We start from the raw sequence: 21,151 nt of genomic DNA on the forward strand, positions 1-21,151 counted from the left end.
CGGATGAAAGGCAAGAAGTGGCACTGCTGGAGGGTGACTCCTGGAAGGGCCTGCCTAGATAGAGGACATCAGGGAGCAGGTGCCTCTTTGTCTAAGGGACAGGAGACAAGCATGGAAGTTAAGATGATTTCCTATCTCAACACACAGTGCAGAGAAAGCAGATTTGGGGCATCCAGTGCCCACTCCTTCTGCATTGCAGGAAACTGTCCATCAGACTCCACAGCAGCCTTTAGTTTGGAGGGCCTGGGCCTTACTGCGTGTCAGCAGCCTGTTGTCTGTCTATCCTGCTATCTATCATGTATCACACTCTCATCTCCTGTGTTTCCATCCAGGTCTGCACGAATACCAATACTCTATGCTTTGTACTTTCTGACCTTGCATATAGGTTCCCTGCAGGAAAGATGCGTGTGTGTTGTGGGTGTGTATATGTGTGCAATTCTGGATGCTGGGCTTTCAACACTCAGTCAAGGTCTGCATACAAAAGGTTATGTGTGTGTGATGTTTGGTATAAATGTGTGTACAGTGCATTGGTGTGTGTCCAGTATGTTTTCATGTATATTGCATAACATAGGTATTGGTGTATGGCTTAGGCAGTTTCCCTGTCCTTATTTCTGCAAGGAGTGCATATTGGGGGGCTCCAATACACCTACAGGGTACTTGGGCATGTGTCTTGTGGGTCTTGGTTCTAGTGTAGACATATGTGGGTTCCCTTGTTCTAGGCTCTCCCTAGATACGACTGCCAGGCTGCCCACCTCTAACAGGCCTTCCTGTCCCTTTAAGACACAAGGGATCTCAATGGGTATTCATCAGCTAGAGGGCAGAGGGGGATTGGGCTCTTTGGCTATCCCAGTCCATCCTTTATTCTGTTTGATTTACTGGGGATATTATGGTTGATTTGGCCTCTGCTCCTTTAAACATTGGAGTGAGAGAACAGAGGCCCCTTTCTGGCCAGATCTTGCCTTTTACCAGCTGCTGGCCTAGTCTCTTTCTGGGTCCCTCAAAGCCCTGGCCAAAGCGGTCAACACCCTACAGGCCACTCAGACAGAGCTTGAGGGCAAGGCCAGGCTGAAGTTCCACCTGCGGAAAAGCCATCTCACTCACTGTGCACAGCCCCCACCTCCTGGGAATGTCGCAGGTTGTGCCTGGGCCAGGAGAATGTGTGCATTGGTGTGTGCTCTCTCGTAGGTCTTGTGAGCCTGGGTCAGGCCCAATATGCAGGCCTAAGTGCTAACCATCTGTCCCCTATGTCTGGGCCATGCAGCAGCCAGTAGGCTGGCTTCTCTGCTTCTGGCCTTCCAGTGAGTCCTCACCCACTACCCTGCACGCAGCACACTTCTGCCTGGCATCCCAGCGGAGTGCTCTGGCTCAGAGCCTCCCTGCGTGCTTAAGCCTCCTGTGTACCTGAGTCACCTACCCTAAGTTTCGAGAGGCTTGAGGAATAATAGCTAACTTGGCTGTTTTCTCAAAGAAAAATAATGACAATCCAGGATTTGCATTGGAAACCTGAACAGGCAGAATGGGGTGTGAAACTGGGCAAATCTGTATCAAGATCCTTGACCCCTAGAAGTGCCTGCCTGAGGGAAGAGGCCCGTCTACCCCTTCTGGCTTGCTCACTGTCCCCCCACCCAGCTCTCTTCCGTCCCTGCCCCCAGCCCTGGCCCTGAGCCCCCACCTGGCCTCTCTTCTTGCCCTCCTTGAATCCTGCGGAATTGACTGCCCAGTGCCAGTGCAGTTGATTATCCCCGGCGAGACACACAACTGATTAAAATGAAATGACCCGGAAGCTGCCACGGCGCGGGGCGGAGATGCCGATCAATAGTGGGGCTGGAGGCACATGAGTCTGGCCAGTCCCGGCTGGGAATGGGGTTGAAGACGGAGGGCCAGCCTGGGGGGTGCCTGAGACTTTGGGCGTGGAGATGGTTCAGTGAGGCAGTGGGAAGGCCCGTGCCTGGGCTTGCCGAGGGGGCTGTGATGGTGGAGTGGCCCTCAGGTTCTTCTGCAAGGAGAATGGGACAGCCTGGTACATTCTCGACCCAGCGCATCACCCGGGCCCCCGGAGCTCGAAGCCCAGTCCCAGGCCTGTGGCGCACTGGATGCACTCGGCCTCTTGGAGCAGTCTCTTCTCCCTCTCTTCTTCCTCTGCCTCTGTGGCCCTGTCAGTCCCGCCTAAGCCTTTGTGTGGCCGTCACCTGGAGCACCGGCTGTGCCTTGGGCTTTCCCGGGCCCTTCCCTTGTCCTCTCCGTCCCCCCAGCGCTGGGGCTGAGATGCCCGGCCCGCCGGGACGCTCGACCTCCCGGTAGGCGCGCTGAGGCGCCCACGGCTTCCCACAGCTCCGGCCCTTTCCGGCCCCAGCTGAGCCGAAGCTCCCTGGCCCCAGTGTGCGGGCCCCGGTGGCTGTCTGGCCCGAGGGAGGGCGGGGGCAGGCGAGAGGGAGCCATGGAGGAGGGGAGCAGTACTAGTCCGGCTCCGATTTCTCCGGTCAGCTGAGCACAACTTTCCATTCGAGTGTATTCATGCAGCGGCTGATTGAGCTCCACTGTGCCGGGCGGGGCTCGGCGGGAGGGGGCAGGCACAGCCAGGCTGACAGAGGCTACACACACACACACACACAGACACACACACAAACATATGTGCAATTCATCTCATCTACATAAACATGCCTTCCATGTTATATCACACCTCACCCCCCAGCGGTGCCATCATAAACACAGCCGAGCCCCTTCCTTCAGGCACCTACCTGCCCTCAGAGCAGTTTCCCAGCACCCACAGACCTGCTTCCCTACACAACATAAGGCCTGCCTTTCTGATTTCCCCCTTTTGGATTCTACACCGGTCCTCAGATACAAACACAAGAATCCTTCATCTGCCTCTCCTGCAGGCACACGCTCCAGGATGCACGCACTCCAAATCTGCAAGACGCACGCACAAAATGCCCAGGCTCACAATCACACCCTCCTACAGAGCTACCCAGATTCACACAATAGAAATACACATCTGCATAAAATGGCATTAGCACCAATAGACATTTAGTGCACAGCCTGTTGTACATACACAGTGTGCTGGGGCTCACCAAAAGTTTACACACAAGAAACGGAGCAAATGAACAATAAATCCAGTCAGAGAACACAGCCACTACACAGTCACCACCACAAACACACAGAGGACAGACAGAGGAAAGCTTCGGGCACACACACATACCTGTGAGCCAACCGAAAGACATGAGATATGTCACCCAGAGGCATGCCAACCTCCAAACCACAGAGTTTGACTCTAGGGACTCAGAGACCACCCATTCATTACATGTGCGTGCACACATACACACACACACACACACACACACACACACACAAGGCTAGGGCCCCAAAGATAGGTAGGGAACTAGATAAGCATCTTGACAGAAGCATGCCTGCTGTTGGGAGTGAGCAGGTAAACAGAGGCCTCTGTGTTACAATCCACCCCTAAATGCCCATGATATGCTGTTTTGCAGAGCAAGAAGGGAGAGTGAGGAAGAGGGAGATAAATTATAGAGTGGGGATAAAGGCAAAAAGGAAAAGCAGAGAGAAAGGAGAGGGGAGTTGAAACAAAAAGTGAGGAGAGGAGAGAACAGGGAAGGGGCGGGAGCCGGAAGGGTCTGAGGGAAGATGGGGAACAGCTTCCCAGGCTTCGGTGAGGGAGGGTCAAGGCTGGTTGAGGAGAGGGTGCCACTGCAGCAGGAGAGTAATTCCTTCTCCAAGAAAGTGCCTAGGGGAGCACATTGACTTGTGGCTGGCTGGACTTGGGAAGTTAGCCGAATACTGGGGGTGCACAGCAGCTTGGGGCTCAAGAGCACCCATTCCCCTTGTGGGCTGGGGAGGTCATGCAGCTTCCTCTGCACAGAAGAGGCCCACTCAAGAAAGCACTCACCTTCCCATGCCTCCCTTCCCTGGACTCAGCGGCAGCTTCTCCCCTCACACTACACACTCTTAGAGATGCCCCCAATACAATTCCATTCATAAGACACACATAGTCACCGCTCTGCGCGCGCGCACACACACCTCTGCCTTCTACAGTGGGCACAGGCAACCACCCCCTTCTGCACAGGGATGCAGTAAGGGACAGAAGCACATCTCCACTCCTAGCAACAACTCCCCACTTTTTACAAATGAACCCACGACTCTAACTGGTTTCTACACACACTCTTTTTGGAAAAGAAAACGACTTTAACCTGCAGGAGTCTAACCCGTCAAGACGTCGAGGACTTTACAGAATGTGCTGGCAAGAAAGGAGGGCACAAGCAAGTCACACACACATGCATGTGCCAGGCTCTGCCTACACTCCAACCCCGCCAGGCTGCTCACGGCGGGCTCAGTCAGGGTGGAGCCCCTCTCTGCCTGAGGATGGAAATGGCTGTATGGCTGAAGGAGCTACAGACCAGTCAAGCACTGGCTGTTCTCTCTCTCTCTCTCTCTCTCTCTCTCTCTCTCTCTCTCTCTCTCTCTCTCTCTCTCTCATCTCTCTCTCTCTCTCTGTCTCTTTTTTGAAAAGATGAGGCTTGGCAAGAGGGGCGAGTTCCCTGGGGACTTCTCGGATCCCTGAAGGTGAATGCAGGAAGAGTGTGCGGGGCCCAGGAACCGAAACAGGAGGTCCGAGGGACCGACGCAGGGTTCAGATGCGAGAGGGAGCGCGGCGGGGCGTGGGGACGCGGTCCCCGGGGCAGGGGTCCAGGATCTGTGGACGCGGCCCGGTGGGGCGCGCGCCCCTTGGTCCCCGCTCCGCCCTCCGGCCTTCGCGGCGCTCTCTCCCTGGGCCTTTGTCCCCACCTCTCGGGCTCGGACTCCGTCTTTCTTCTTTCAAGCCGCTGGGAGGCGCTGTGGCCGAAGCTCCGGCCTCTCCCAGCCTGATGCCCTGGTCCTCCGGCCGCGCTGTCTTTCTCCGAACCCGGTCCCCCGGGGCTGGGCTGCCTCAGGCAATGGCCCGGCCTGTGGCTGGGGGCGGCCTGGAGCCCTTACAGGCCCGCACTGGCTTTAGTTTGTTGGATTTTGCGATACTTACCATCATAATTAATTTGCGACCTTTCAACAGAATTTCTTAGCAAGGCCCCTTAACGACTGGACGCGCTGCTAATTCCCGGCGTGTGCGCCTCTCCCTCTGCAGCCCCGGACAGGTGCAGCCGCCTGCCCCTACATCGCCCAGGACACACTGGCGCCGCCCCGCCAACCTGGACTGGGAGGAAGGACAGAGGACCGACGGACACGTGTACATGTGCGGGCGCACGGAACTCAGCCCCAGCCACCGCTGCCTTTCCCCTGTGTGTCTGAGCTGAAGCGGCTCCGCTTATATCGGGAGGTGAAACGGAAGCTCAGAGAGGGCCATAATTTGGCCACTGTCACACAGCCAACCTTCACCTCCACCCGGCTACACCTGCACACTCGATGACCCTCTCTGTCTTCCTCGCCGTGCGCTCCCGATAGCCGGGGAAATACTTTTCTGAGATGCCCCTCTGGGCGCGCAAGATGAGGCAAAAGCGGGAGAAGGGAGTGGGATAGGGTGGGGAACGGGCGGCCCTAGACTCTGCCCTTCTGGGCGCGCCATCGCTCCCACCACCAGCACTAGGACTTTGCAGGAACGCGCCTCCTTCGCGCTGCCTAGGAGGACCAGACCCAAGAGAAGCGCTCAGCAAGCAGCTACATGCAGGTGCCCCTACCAAGCCCGGAGAAAAAGCGGGGATTTCAGGGGCCTCCCCTCCCACAGCGGACAGGCCTCCGCTTAAACCACCAGTGCTTCCCAGTGGGCTGGGAATCGAGGATGTGAAGTGTGTGGATACATGTGAACGTTGTTGAGTGTGCAGTGAGATTGTTGTGCAGATTCTCATGCACTGCAAGAGAAATGTTTACCTTGTACGGATGACGCGTCTACCTACAGATGAGCCTGGGGGCTTGTCCAGTGCTTGTGGGCGTGATGCAGAAATATCAACCAACTTCTCGAAGAATGGAGAGGAGAGGGACAAGCACAATTTAGCCCTGTCCTCAAGTTTCTCATGAGCCAGTGGGAGGGACAGTTGAGGTCACCACTTAAAAACAAACCAACCCCGTGGAGTTGCACACAGTGTTTCCCGGTGGCGTGGCAACTTCGCAATTAATTACTACAACTTTGGCGGTGGGGATAGAGAGGGCTCCTCTGAGCAGATGGCACTGACCCAGAAGGATGAATGGGATTGAGTGGAGGAGATTCTAGGCAGGAATGGCAGGCGGGAAGGCATGGAGGAGGTGTCAGGTCCAGTGGGGAGCAGTGCAGTGTGGCTCCACCGCCCCCAGAGTACCGTAGTATGCGGCCTATGAGTTTTTGAGAGGTTGCTAATTGATTCTGAGGGAAGAGGGAGTAGGGATTAATTACAAGATCAGGCAAGTTGTGTGGCCTTGATCCCAAGGGTACTGGGGAGCCAAAGAAAACTGTATGAAAGTGGTTGGGTGCGGTGGCTCACGCCTGTAATCCGGGGACTTTGGGAGGCCGAGGCGGGAGGATGACGGGGTCAGGAGATCGAGCCCATCCTGGCCAACATGGTGAAACCCTGTCTCTACTAAAAATACAAAAATTAGCTGGGGCTGGTGGCGCATGCCTGTAATCTCAGCTATTTGGGAGGTTGAGGCACAAGAAGCACTTGAACCCAGGAGGCAGGGGTTGCAGTGAGCTGAGATTGCTCCACTGCACTCCAGCCTGGAGACAGAGGGAGACTCCGTCTCAAAACAGACAAACAAACAAACAAACAAAAAACTGTATGAAAGCTTGAATGGGAATATCCAGCGTCCTGCTGAAGGACTTTAGCTGGGGGCAATGAGGCTGTAGACAGGAAAGCCCTTAGGAAACTATTCCAATAGGCAGGACTGAGCTAAGGCACCAGAACGTGTTAAAGGCATTTCCAAGGAGAAATGGTGAGGACTTGATGACCAGTTGCAGACCTACAGGCTGCCCTCCGATGACCTGATTTCAGTATTTGTCCCCTTTTCATGGATCTGTGACTTGGCCCTAGATTCCATTCTCTGACCTCAATTCCTCCAGAAGCATCGTGACCTCCAGCTTCACGTGCGCTCACAATTCACATGCTCACACGTGCTCCTTAGAGGGGTCTGTCGGTGGACGCCGCGAACCAATAAAACCCATGCACTTTGTTCCAAAACCCATTCCCTACCAGAATGGGAGTCCTGTAGGGCCAGGTCTCCTCCCATACCCACCCATTTCGGCCTTTGTTCTACTGCACAATAACAGCTGGCACTGGGGTGCGGGAGGACGGTGAAAGCTTGAGTCCCAGGCCGCAAGTCCTCCAGGAGTAACGGGGGTGACCCGAGGAGAGCAGAGTACTGGGTGAGTGGGAGCGTGGCCCTTGAGAAGGGTACCGAGGGTCAGAGGTGGTGCAAGGGACCCAGGACGCACGCGCCTCCGAAACCCTGAGTATTCGTCCGAGCGCCGCTGCAGGCTCTGCGAAACTTCAACGCGCGCAGCCTCCTGCACATCGTTTTCGCGCGACCTCTTTGCCTCGGGCTCCAGGGGTGAAGCCAACCCAGAGCGGGAATGTTCCATTTGCACTATTGGGACATTCAGGGAGGCTTTTACGGGCTGCCGCGGCGCTTCCACGCAGAGGAGGCGACGGCTCCCAGGCAGCTTGGCGATCTTGTTATTGGACATGCGAGGGTTTAGAGACCCAGGGAAATGGAATGAGTCAAAGTCAAACTCAAGTTGCTCGGCCCCTAGTCCTGCGATCCTTCCATTTCACATTGCACCCCTGGGCCGCCTTTCACATCCGCTCGTCGCGAGCTTGGGGTGTAGGTGCGACCACCAGTGCGTGTCTGCGTGCGTGGCCTCTGGGTGATTCCACGCCCGCAACTGTCTCCGAGTGTGTGGGAGCGTGTGTGGCAGGTACTCGGGAGCAGGACAGGGAAGGAAGCCTCAGCTTCCAGACCCGTTCTCGGGTGCTGGCGGGAGCGGTGGGTAGGAGCAGAAGGAGGTATGTGGGGAAGGATTGAGACAGACAAGGGCTCTGCGCCAGCAAAAGAGTCCAGGACGCGACCCCGCATGCCGGGCCAGCAGGAAGGCAGGAGAATGGATCACTTTCCCCAGGGATGGGAGAGCAGAGGAAGGCTGCAGGTCGGATAGCTAGATTCCATGATGCCCTCAAGAAGTTGCCAGACGCCGGTTGGGGAGCTTTCAAGAGCCAGAGACCCAGGGAAGTCCCCTCTTCGGCCTCCGAGGACCCCGAAGCCTGGCCGCAGTGCTCAGCCTTGGACCCAGCGGTTCCGCGGCCGGACGCCCCTCGGCGCTGGCTGTGCGCACCCAGGCGCAAAGCACTGCAGGTTGGAGGCGGAAGGCAGCGCGCTCTGGGCTCATTGGCAGGTTTTTGCTGCCACCTCGCGGCGGTGGTGCGTAGCATGCCAACCCTCCGCGCCGCGGGCGTTTGCCATGTACGCGGGTGGTTTGGGGGGCCTTGCCCTGCCGCGCTGTCCTTTTCTGCTCGGGTTTTCACAACACTTCTTCCACCAGGACAGCCTCCTTCTCCTCTTGAGGTCTGCGATGGACTGCGCCCTGTCTTATGCCAAAGTCCACCATTTTGCGTGGGTAGGACCCTCCATCCTGGCCTGTGGGATTTAGGGTCACCTTTCTAGCTCCTTTCTCTTGCTTTACTACTTGATCCCATAGCTGTCCACCTGGACTTGGAACAGGTCTCATGCTAATATTTCCCTTCTGCACTATTAACTTCCTGTCTTGCAGATAGATGCCTCCAGATCTCCTACAGAGGGCGTATGGGGCTGTCTTCCACCGTGATAGGCTGTCCGTGGGAAGCCATGCCACGCTAGCGCCCTCTCCTCTCCACAACCGTCTACTGAAGGCCTTCCATGTGCCTGACGCTGCCACACCTTGGAGACAGCCAATGGCAGCCTAGACCCTGCCCCTGCGATTATAGTTTAGTGCAAGCAGAGAAACACAATACCCACATTATCATTGAAGCTGCCATATGGAAGTATGGACAAAGTGGGAGCCCGAGGAGGGCCTTTGAAACAGATCTTGATGGATAAGTATGAGTTTTCCAGGCTAGTGAGGAGGGAAGGACAGTCAAGGGACTGGGAAGTGTGTGTCCAAAGACACTTGGGTACAAAAGAGCATGGGGTGCTGAGAGAGACAGCTGTTTCCTGGGGTGCTCCACAGTCTGATGGTGAAGACATTGCTTTGCTCTGGACAGCATAGCCAGCCAGCTTGGGCGAATGTATTGATAAGAGTATCAAGTGGCAGCCGTGAGAGGAATATTTGGAATTGCTTCTTTTCCCATTTAAATAAACAAGGAAACCAAGACTCTGGCTAAGTCTCTGTCCTTAAGTACACAGCTAGTTAGGGGGCCGATCGCTCTATAGAGTCCACCATGGTGCCTAAGGGAGGCTGGGTTCCAATGCCAGGCGGTCTGGAAAGAGGAAAGTGGTGGTGGTGGGGAGGGGGCAAGAGGAGCCATCACAGGCTATTTTCCTTTTCTCAGCTACAGTTTTGCTTGCCTGCTTCTCTCTTAGGCAGCATAAATACTAACCCTTACTCTCTTCTCTACAGATGCAATCATTCTAAAAGCTTTGGGGTTTTTTGTTTGTTTGGTATATTTGCTGCCAAAACTATTTGGCAGCAAACCTGACCTAAACAGTATGAAGCTATTTATAGTCTTTATTTATCCTGCTTGGCATAGATATCAGATGTTTCACTGCAGAAATGCTGATGTGTTGGATTACAGGTACTGCTCTGGACCCTCTTGGGTGGTATCATGTAATACAGAATATACGGACCATTATATCTACCTTTCTAAAATCTCCAAAACTATGAATTTCCCAAAGTTTTTGGAAAGGGATTGTGGTCCTTTGGGATTGAGCCTGGATTGTCTTTTGATAAAGAGGTTCGTGGTGGGAGAGGAAGTCAGGAGAGAGTGGGAATTTAAACAATGTAATGAGATAAACCATGATCGGTAGTTTGCAGAAAGAGTAGGTCAAGTTGGCTGTGGGACAGGGTCACAGGGCCAGCCCAGCAAAGCTGCTGGCATCCTGGAGGGCCTCAGGGCCTAGGGTCTTAAATTTCTTTTTTTCTTTTGAGACAGGGCCTCACTGTGTCACCCAGGCTGTAGTGCAGTTGTATAATCACAGCTCACTGTAGCCTCACCCTCCAGGGCTCAAGCAGTCCTCCCACCTCAACCTCCTGAGTAGCTGAGACAAAAGGTGCACACCACCACGCCCAGCTGATTTTTGTATTATTTTAGAGACGGGGATTCACTATGTTGCTCAAGCTGGTCTCAAACTCCTGGGCTCAAGCAGTCCTCCTACCTTGGCCTCCCAAAGTGCTGGGATTACAGACATGAACCACCGTGCCCAGCCCTTAGATTTCTACACAAGCTGGAGAAGGTAGATAAGATCCTGGCTCCAGGCATTTTTTCATGGCCATTCTCTCCCAGAGTCAGACTCTCCCCTTGATGCCAGAATTCTCCCTTTCTCCAAACCCAGGGAACATCTAACTCCACCTCTCCAGGTCAGTCAGGTAGGGGCAGCCAGATGCTCCCTCTATCCCCTGGAAGCCCTGGGGGAAAATCCATCTCTATCAGAAAGCCACAGGTAAGTGCCTAAAATGTGAAAACTTTACATGAGAGAGGCAGCTGCGAAGGAGGAAGAAAGTGAACATTTATGATTGAATGCTTCCTGGGCATCCAGCAGTGCCCTAGGTTCTTACACCAGCTTTTTTTTTTTTTTTTTTCCATCCTTGCAGCATCTTGGGAGATCAGTATTTCCATCCTCATTTTTATAGTTGAGGGAATTGAGGGCCTGTGAGGTTGTAGGATCCTTGCTAGTCCTCCTGCTCCCCCTGAAGTACCCCTGCAGTAGGGTAAGGAGTTCTAGTCCAAGCTTTCCTCTTTTCCACCTTCCAGGACAGTGGAGAACTGGAGCCCTGGTAGTGTGTGTTGGAGGGGAGAATGTGGGTCCCTCGGAAGGGGGTGGCTGGGGGCCCTGAGCTCTGTGGGATAATCTAGACTAACCCTGTGGTGCTCCTTTCCCAAAGTTCCATCACAGACGAACAGAATGGTGACATATTCCCTTGTCCCTCCAGGGAAGGCTGCTCCCTTCCCCGTGGGGCTCACCTCCATCTGCAGCTGTTCAGCTCTTCCTTCTGTGTCAACACTCCCCCCTTGTCTCTTTGTGAGAACTTTGGCTGTATTGTTGTTGTTGTTTTTGAGATGGAGTCTCCTTCCATCGCCCAGGCTGGAGTGCAGTGGCTCCATCTCAGCTCACTGCAACCTCCGCCTCCTGGGTTCAAGCGATTCTCCTGCCTCAGCCTCCTGAATAGCTGGGACTACAGGTGCACGTCACCACGCCCAGCTTATTTTTGTATTTTTAGTAGAAACAGGGTTTCACCATGTTGGCCAGGCTGGTCTTGAACTCGTGACCTCAAGTGATCTACCTGCCTTGGCCTCCTAAAATGCTGGGATTACAGGCATGAGCCACCGCACCCGGTCGGCTGTATTGTTTTCTATGTTTATTTAAAGTATTGTAACACTAAAAACCTGCAGTGATGAGAGTTTGGAACTGCACGCCTCAGGAACATCTGGGCTCCTGAGTCACTGGAGAACAGCTTAGAGACAGGGTGGGGACAGTAAGCTGAGCTGGGAAGAGTGACTCAGAGATACCAGCATCATCATGACCTGTCCAGAAGTAGAGGAAACAGGGACCCTGCAGATGGGCCAGAGGGAGCTGGGAGTTTTCAGGTAGCGGGAGGAAGGATGCACCTCAGGTGGTGGGGGAAGTTACAGTGCAGAAAATGATGCCCTCATGGAGCTATCCTGGCCACCAGAGAGCCCCACACCACATTCTGCCTGGCTTTACTGTGATTGCGGTGCACGGGTTATTTCTCCTGTTAGACTGGGGATGGGACTGTGTTAAATGCACCTTTGTATTGCCCACAGCACCTAACACAAAGCCAGACTCTGTTGAATGGATGGGTGAGTGAATGAATAAGCACCATAGGCTTAAAAACCAGGCAGTGCTGGGCGCAGTGGCTCATGTCTGTAATCCCAGCACTTTGGGAGGCCGAGGTGGGCGGATCACGAGGTCAGGAGATGCAGACCATCCTGGCTAATACGGTGAAACCCTGTCTCTCCTAAAAATACAAAAAAGTTAGCCGGATGTGGTGGCATGTGCCTGTAGTCCCAGCTACTTGGGAAGTTGAGGCAGGAGAATCACTTGAATCCAGGAGGCGGAGGTTGCAGTGAGCTGAGATCATGCCACTGCACGCCAGCCTAGGTGACAGAGTGAGACTCCATCTCAAAAAGAAAAGAAAAGAAAACAAACAAACAAAACAACAACAACAACAACAAAAAAAACAAAAACAGGCATTACCAGCCTTCCACAGAATATGCCTACAGAAATCTACAGATGACCCTGATGGGGCATGCAGAACCCAGAGCCATGGAAATCACCTAAAAGGAGGGGATGGGAGAGAACCTGAGCAGACTGTCTGTTGCCTGGAGCAACAGGAGGACTCTCTGGGGTCAGCTGAAAGGGAAGCAGTCAGGGAACTTACAAGGGGGGAGTACCACTCGGGCAAGGGCAGGAGAATAACAGGCAGTGCCCTGGAGGAACACTGCATGCTGCAGAGGAAGGAGGGCGGCCTTGGTGATGATGTCACCATGAAGCACTTGGAATTGAGACAGAACATTCTCACTTGGGGTCAATTTGTACCCTAGTACTGAAAGTTATTCCCTGGTGCTATCTGTACTCATCATATTTTGACAAACTTTAGAGTAACCCTTCCATCTCTCCCTGCTTCTTTTTGATTTTAAACATCAAGCATTTGAACACGAGTCTTCTTGTCTATTTATCTCAGTGTAAAGAGGAACAACTGGGCCGGGTGTGGTGGCTCATGCCCTCTCTTGGTACTTGATGTAGTCAGTTGCCTGACTGCAAACACAGGCCTACCCTGAGTAGAAAGAAAAGAGAGTTGTGACAGTTGCCTAGAAGATTTCTCTGTGGAAGCAGCAGGTGTTTTTCTGAGTGGAAACTTTGTGGAGGGAACTAGCATTTAATTAAAAAACAGGCCGGGCATGATGGCTCATGCATGTAATCCCAGCACTTTGGGAGGCTGAGGTGGGTGGATCACTTGAGGTCAGGAATTTGAGACTAGCCTGGCCAGCACGGTGAAACCCCATCTCCAATAAAAATACAAAACATTAGCCATGTGTAGTGGCCGGCACCTGTAATCCCAGCTACTTAGGAGGCTGAGGCAGGAGAATTGCTTGAACCTCGGAGGCAGAGGTTGCAGTGAGCCAAGATTGGGCCACTACACTATAGCTTGGGCAACAGAGTGAGACTCCATCTAAAAAAAAAAAAAGGAATAACTGATGTGATCAAGTTGACCTTCCCATGTTCTCCACCTAGACACATGCTCAACAACTGCCTCTAGAGAGGAAGCAGGCCTGGTGGTGGCAGCTGTGGAGTGGGGTGATGGTGGCTGGGATGGGGGTGGAGCTAGGGAGTGGGAAGCCAGGGGTCTGTCTCCTGCCCATGGGCTCCTCCTATCTGGCCACATGGTAGATGAGCCCCTTCTCCTTGCCTTCGTTTCATTTCAGGATTCCTGGCCATTCTCTCTGGTTGCCAGTCCCACACCAAGCCTCCCAGACATTGATTCTCTGCTGCTCTGTGGCACAGAAGACCACAGTGATGGGCTCTGCAGACTTCACCTTGGAGTCCCCCTTTCATCCCTGCCCATTAGTCTCCTCCTTGGTTGTTTGGTTGCATTTTTTCTAATGCCAAGGGGTAGGGGCAATGTATGGTATCTTCGCTTTTTTACATCTAGCACGACTCTGGCTTCCCCTCCTTCCCCCTTCCTGCTGCCTTGTCTTTTTATCCATTTCCCTCCTGCTCACAGGATGGACACTGCCTTGTCCCTAGCAGCTCCAGCAGCCCCCTTCTCCAAATGCCCCCTTTCTCTGGGTGGCCCCTTCCATCTGTCCTGGCCTTTGGATGTTGGTTCCCATAATGCAGATGAGAAGGTGGAGGCAGAGAGAGGGAAAGAAGCCGGCCAAGGCTGAACACTGAAGCACCCTCAGGGCCAAGGCAGGTATTCTCCTGCGGGAGCGAAGGGCCCCTGGGAGACTCGGGATGTCCGTGAAAAAGGTCTCCATCCCTGGGGCCCTGCTAAAGCTTCCCCGCGGGGGCCACATCTCTCCCGCACGTCTGGGGCAGTGTTTCCCAAACTTATCTGAACATGAGGGGCACCTGAGGCTCTCGTCAAACGGTCACGGTTCTGAGTCCTTATTGCGTTGGAATCCCCAGGTGCTGGAGGTGATTCTTATTAACAGGAAGGATGGGAAAATACTGCCTGAGGGCCTTGTTCTTCAGTGCAAGGGTGAGGGAGGGGTCCTGGAAGCGCTGGTATCTCTTGGGGACTCTTTAGAAATGCATTTTAGAGTTTGAGACCAGCCTGGCCAACATGGTGAAACCTCGTCTCTACTAAAAATACAAAAATTAACAGGCATGGTGGTGCTGGCCTCTAGTCCCAGCTACTTGGGAGGCTGAGGCAGGAGATTTGCTTGAATTTGGGAAGCAGAGGCTGCAGTGAGCCAAGATTGCACCACTGCACTCCAGCCTGTGATGACTCCATCTCAGAAAAAGAAAAAGAAAAATGCATTTTAACAAGATCCCAGGTGATTTGTAGGAACAGGGGCATCTCTGGGTTGGAAATTCTTCAAGGTAACACTGTGCATTGGGGGGAAACGCAGGCCTTGTAACCTTGGTCCTGTTATTCCAGCAATCTGAGCTCTGGTCTTGCTCCTCTCTGAATTCGTGGTAATAACAGTTGGCACTGGTTGTGATAACCAGATTGGTTGTGGGGCTGGAAACATTTCACCAAGTTTAGAAATGTGGACTGCCCCTGGTGTCTGGCCCTTGTCCTTGGCTACTACTCCTTTCACTCTGGCCACCCCAGGACTCCCTATCCCGTCTGTCTTCTCACAGGTGCTGACCTCCCCGCCAGCCCCGGCCGCAGTGCTTAGGCTGGCTGCCTGAAGGTAGGGCTCTTCAACTCTTGCAGATAAACTCTTGAGAAGATGGCCAGCCTCTGGAGGGGTCTCCGCCTTGGCCACAACCACAGCCCCTCCTTCCCACCCCCACCTCTGGTCATGGAAACCAGATGCCCCAATCACTCGATGGACAGATGCTGAAGAAGAACTTGGAGAATAATCACAGACAGAGCCCCCTTCCCAGAGGGCAGACCCATTGCCAAGGCCTCAGCCCAGAGGGACTGTGCTGGTTCCAGAAACAGCCCACGTAGAAATGGTTTGGGTGATGGGCTGGCCTTGTTAGGGTGGCTGGACAGGGGCCAGCTGCTAAAACATCATGGGGGTGAGGAAAGATGCCTGGAACTAATGTGTATAGATAGAAGTATCATTGTGCCACTGGGCCAGGCATTCCCCACCCAGCTGGCCTGACTTGTGGATGAAGGACAAGATGAGGCTGCTGCCAGCTTCCCCAGACACCCAGACCCCATAGCACTTCCTGGCTCCAGACAGTTCCTCCTCTATGCAGATTTGTCCAATCAGAGCGGCCCCAGGCGGGCCTCTGGAGGCCCATGGTCTGCCCCAGCCTCTCTGTATTTACATCCTAGACCTTCCTGGCCTGACTCTTTCCATTTTATACTGCACCTTGTTTGCTTCCATAAATATCCTCCTGTGTGTCAGATCACGTCCCCCCTTTTTTTTTGGTCTCAGAAAATAGGATTGTTATATTTACATTACTTCATTGAGTTTTATTTTGTGGAAGGCAGAGGTAAGAGCATAAGTAATGAGTTCGTTGGGCCTTGCTTTCCAACCCGTTGTAGATTTCTTATTTTTTCTTTTTTTTTTTTTTTTGAGACGGAGTCTCGCTTTGTCGCCCAGGCTGGAGTGCAGTGGCACCATCTCAGCTCACTGCAAGCTCCGCCTCCTGGGTTCATGCCATTCCCCTGCCTCAGCCTCGGAGTAGCTGGGACTACAGGCACGCATCACCACGCCCGGCTAATTTTTTGTATTTTTAGTAGAGACGGGGTTTCACCATGTTAGCCAGGATAGTCTCGATCTCCTGACCTCATGATCCACCCGCCTCGGTCTCCCAAAGTGCTGGGATTACAGGCGTGAGCCACCGCGCCCGGCCCTATTTTTTCTTTCCTGTTGTAAATATTAATCAATCTATGATCATGTATAATAATAATGCTTATACTTTCGCTTAGTGGCTCTGAGTTCTACTGACTTAAGTCCCATACACTCACCAGCCTGGAATTCCTTCCAATGGGGATACCCCACAGCTTTCTGGGGCACAGCCTTGCTTTCTCTCACAGTCTTGCTTTCTCTCTTAACCATGTCACTGTTGAAAAGAGCTGACATCATCTTGTTGATTCAAGTAGGCCTCCTGGAAAACATTATTCTGAACAATCTCACAAAGATCTATAAAGAGGTTTTTTTTTGTTGTTGTTGTTGGATTCTCTTTCTGTCACCCGGGCTGGAGTGCAGTGGCATGATCTCAGCTCACTGCAACCTCCACTTCCTGGGTTAAAGTGATCCTCCTGCCTCAGCCTCCCAAGTAGCTGGGGCTACAGGTGCCCGCCACCATGCCCGGCTAATTTTTGTATTTTTAGTAGAGACGGGGTTTCACCATGTTGGCCAGGCTGGTCTTGAACTCCTGGCCTCAAGTAATCCACCCACTTCAGCCTCTCAAAGTGCTGGAATTACAGGCATGAGCCACCACACCCAGCCAAGAGTTTTCAAAAATTGTGAACCAAAAACCCAGCACCTTAAAGTATGTGAGAAATTTAACATTCTACAATTAGACCACCTGATCGCCACACGGGGGATACTGTGATCCTGGGAGAGCCTTGCCTGGGAAGCCTGGATTGTTCTAAACCTTTGAAGTGACATCCCAGGTCCACACTGTAGGTTTCCTCTCAGCTCTGGGTCTGGGGGCCTTCGTCATGGCTGCAACTTGGCTGCAACTTGCAAAGAGGTGTCTTAGGACTGGGATGCCAGTGGCTGAGGCCCTCCTGAGGGTTCTTTTTCCCTTTCTACAGCCACACATTGGATTCTCTTTTCGGAGCTTGGCAAGCTCTTCCCTGGCTACTTCCTCTCTTCCTCCTCTCCCCTTCCTTCTTAAGTCCCTACCCTCTTCATCTTCCTCTTTTCCCTTTTTCTCCATTTTCTCTTCTGTCTTTCTTTTTTTTTTTTTGAGATGGAGTCTCACTCTGTCGCCCAGGCTGGAGTGCAGTGACATGATCTTGACTCACTGCAATCTCTGCCTCCTGGGTTTGAGCAATTCTCCTGCTTCAACCTCCCGAGTAGCTGGGATTACAGGCACACACCACCATGCCCAGCTAATTTTTTTTTTTTTTTTTTTTTTTTTTTTTTTAGTAGAGACAGAGTTTCACCATGTTGGCCAGGCTGGTCTTGAACTCCTGACCTCAGGTGATCCACCTATGGCGGCCTCCTAAAGTCCTGGGATTACAGGCGTGAGCCACCGTGCCCAGCGTTCTTCCCTCTTTTCTTGCCCTTCCCTCATCTGCCTTTCTGGAGGGCCCCATCCAGTGTTCCCTCTCCCTGGGGTCTGAGTTCCGTGTGACAGCCCCCTGCAGGTGGAGGAGCCAGCTCCCTGTGTCCTCGCCTCCCTGGTGCGCCAGCCTCCCTGCCTGGCTCAGCCGCCTGGGCAGATGCAGGCACCCCCTGCATTGTTTCCCGTCCTGAAGACGAGCAGCTGCTGCACTAATTGCCACCAGCAGGGGGGCCGGGCTGTGCTCGCACTCCTCCTGCCGATTAGAGGGCGACCCGGAGGGGGGACAGTTTTCAGGAGCCGAACGAGCCGAGCCAGTGTTGAGCATTATTCCAGGAATTTTAAACACTCGTTAAAGGCTTTGCCATGTCTCACTTCAGTACACATCATGCTCCAGTTACTGCTCGGAACTGCGGGGGCATCAGCCCGGGCAGCACTTATCAATATTTTAGCACGAGAAAGGCAAATGATGTTGAAACATTGAACTATATTTCCATCTGTTCAAACTGAAATGGAACAAGCTTAGCTCAGGAAATGGGATCTCTCCTCCCCAGCTGCCTTGGAAGCAGCAATACCCACTGGCCTGGCCTTGGCCCTTGCCTCAGTTTCCCCTTCACTGCTCTTCTCGATTAGTCCCCAGTGTTCATACCTTACGGGCATGATATTGAATAGGTGTTAGGTTTGCCGGTAGAGCAGGAGTGGCGGCACCTCAAAGAACCTGAGAGGGATCCCCACTCTTGTTAAAATGTGCCTTCCCCATCGACTGACAGAGAACAGTGGGGTCAAATGCGATCTGTCTTAGTGCCAGGGGACATCCTCTCTATCTCCTGCACCTGTTTCAGTGCCTCCAGACTGTCCGTCCTGCAAGAAGACCCAGGATGGCTGGCTGGATGTGAAAAGGAAAACACTGATCATACTTAGGTGGACAAACACTATAAATACTGCATACAAATAAAGCATTTATGGTAGACTCCTATTTCCCCTGGAACAAAACAGAATTTATTGGCAGGAAAGAACCTCAAAAATTTTGGCATTCAATTGTCAGAGAAGAACAGAGAAGTTTCCACAGTGTGGAAAGCAGGGTGGCTGATGTGGGTGGAGACGAGTCACCTCATGTGATTTAGAGGACAGCCCATGGGATGTCTCCAGCAGGGCCCCCAAAAGGCCTGTGATTAACAGTATTCAAGGAAGAAGGAACCCTTTTGTCCCCAGCCCTAAAGCAGAATGGGGATTGCTTCTTCCCATTTCCCCTCAGACTGTCTTTTGGCAACCTCTCCCTTTGAGGCTGTGCAGTTTAATTTGGTTCATCTGCAGGGAAATAGGGGTGGGGTGGGGGAAGGGCATGTGGTAAGAGATGAGCCCAGAGCCTGCATTCCCCAAGACTCACCGTGCTAAGAGGGGTCCTGGGAGCTGGTCTCAAATCCTAGAGTGTGGGATATATACTTTTTGTTTCTGGCATCAACTGAAGAATAATTGCAAGACATTCGTCACCCAGGCCCCCATGTGGGCAGCCAGGCTGGTGACAACTTGCTTTTTGGGGAAGAGGTTTCCACTGTGACAACTGTAGCAGCAGCAGAGAGGCTCTTGTCTGTCACAGGAGATCAAGGTCTGCAAAAGCCTAAGAACCCACTGATTTCATCCCTCTCTCTGTTTGCAGACAAGGCCACCTACATCCCAAGCCAGCTGGAGGAGCAGCTTCCAGTCTTCAGAGATGGGCCCATCGTCTTCAGTTGGCCTTGGTAGTCAGGACAGAGGACAGAGGGATATATTGTAACATATATTGTAAAATTGGAGCCACATACACGGGATAAATGACATCACAAATAATCATCTCCGAAAAGAAATCTGACATCCGACGACTCAGAGGCCAGAGCCATTGCTGACGCTCCTGGAGACTAACATTCTTTGCAAGCATTTGTGCCTCAGTGAGGGTGGTGGGGAGCCAGCAAAGTGATGGGCTCTGCAGAAATCTAGGGGGCTGCCTAGATGATTTACAAATGCAGACCCAGTACATCAATAGAAAAATGTGATGTGTTCATTCCTATCAAGGGGGAGTGCTTTTTAAATTCGCCATTTCTGAAAGACTCAGGATTAATGTCAAAAACTGTATGAAAAGACCCAGCCTCTCACCTCTCTTTCTCTTGACCATAGAATGCGGGTCTAGTGGGGTGAGAGCAAAGGGGGCACTTCAGAAGAATTGTGAAGCAAGCACAGACAGGGTCACAGAGAGCCCTGGTATAGCGGAGGTCAACCCCCACCCTGGTGTCCTCATACACATTATCGCACTAAGGAACTAGGCAGAACTCTAAGAAGGCCTGGCGAAAGACAGAAGACACGGAGAATCAGCACATTGGCTATGCTGACATATGTGAGCCCGAGTTGGAAGACGGCATGAATTAAGACTGAAGCCAAGACCCCCTCCCTCAAAAACAGCACTTATAGATGTTAGAGGGCAGAAAGGCAAAGTCAGAGGAAGCCTAAGGTTAAGTGAGTACTTACCCTGCACCGGGCGCTATCCAAGGTACTTGACATGAATTCTTAAAGAGCTCCTGAGATATAAATATTATTATAAAACCCATTTGACTAATGGAAACCTGAGGGTCACAGAGGTTAAATAATGCACTAAATGACATACTTGAGGTCACTGAGATAGAGAGTGGCACATTCAGAATCGGAAACTAAATCTGTAACACCAACACCTCCCAGGCTCATGTTCCTTTTATGCCACATGCCATGTGTAGCCCCAATGTCAAGGGCTAGGGGTGGGGAAAAAGAGCAGACAGAAGGCAGGATGAGACTCCCTAGAGGTCTGAGGGAAGGAACATCCTGGTGTAGGAATGTTGTGCCGGCAAGGTTGCTGAGACATGTCTGTCCACAGCCTGGTGAATCTGGAAGTGTTGAATAAAGAGTTTGTTGTTGTTGTTGTTGTTGTTGTTGTTTTTAACAGGAGCCAGAAACCAGAGGGATCCCTAAGAGGGCCAAGACAGCTGCAGAGCAAGTACAGGTTACCCTGAAACTGAAGGTGTGAAGGTGCAAGTTCAGAGCGCAAACCCAAAGGCCACCACACAGATAGGGGACTAATGGGCCACCAACGTTCCTGGGACTCAGTGTGAGTGTAGGCAGCATGGACAGGGAGTGACAACATACAGTGAAGGTGGGGGCAGGCCATGTCCTGGCTTCATGAGACAGGCTAATGTTGTTTGCATGCCCAGCTATTTACAGTCAGGAGACTGAACAAAGGTTCTTTAAACTGTGACTCTGCAGAGGCTTATACCAGTTATGTACAAGAGCCCTTCTTCTTGTATGCTCTGCCCACTGTAGACACTCGTGACTGAAAAGATCCCAGGTAAGAAGGTAATGAGGGAGACTAGGATCCATCTAGCAACCACATGTGCAGAAATGACAAAGAAAACAGGACCTAGAGATTGGAGAGAGGGTGGGTGGGGTTCTTTTGACTTCTCAGAGTACAGAGTCACATGGTTTCCCAGAAAGCAAGTTTCACAGGATGCATGCGTATGGACATGAAGGCAAGAAGAGTCTTGATCGTAAGGCTGGGCCTCCAGGAACCTGAGGAAAGCTGCCCAGCCATGCCTCATGG

The 21,151-nt window shown here is 52.7% G+C and overlaps 1 protein-coding gene across 3 annotated transcripts in view; it reads left to right on the top strand.

The window, feature by feature from the left end:
- LOC105464948 (SIX homeobox 3) overlaps window positions 1-20,456 on the top strand; it is a 33,697-nt gene extending 13,241 nt beyond the window's left edge. For 2 of the 3 annotated variants that reach the window (XM_024787745.2, XM_011713122.3), the window contains exon 4: window positions 8,741-9,312. In XM_024787745.2, coding sequence (XP_024643513.2) covers window positions 8,741-8,794 — 54 coding nt within the window. In that variant the 3' untranslated portion in view covers window positions 8,795-9,312. Of the gene's footprint in view, window positions 1-8,740; window positions 9,313-19,210 lie in introns of those variants that run through there. The other variant, XM_011713121.3, reaches the window with a different exon arrangement.
- Window positions 20,457-21,151: the final 695 nt, after the last annotated feature.

The sequence above is a fragment of the Macaca nemestrina genome, chromosome 13 (genome assembly GCF_043159975.1).
Source record: "Macaca nemestrina isolate mMacNem1 chromosome 13, mMacNem.hap1, whole genome shotgun sequence".
Lineage (NCBI taxonomy): Eukaryota > Metazoa > Chordata > Mammalia > Primates > Cercopithecidae > Macaca > Macaca nemestrina.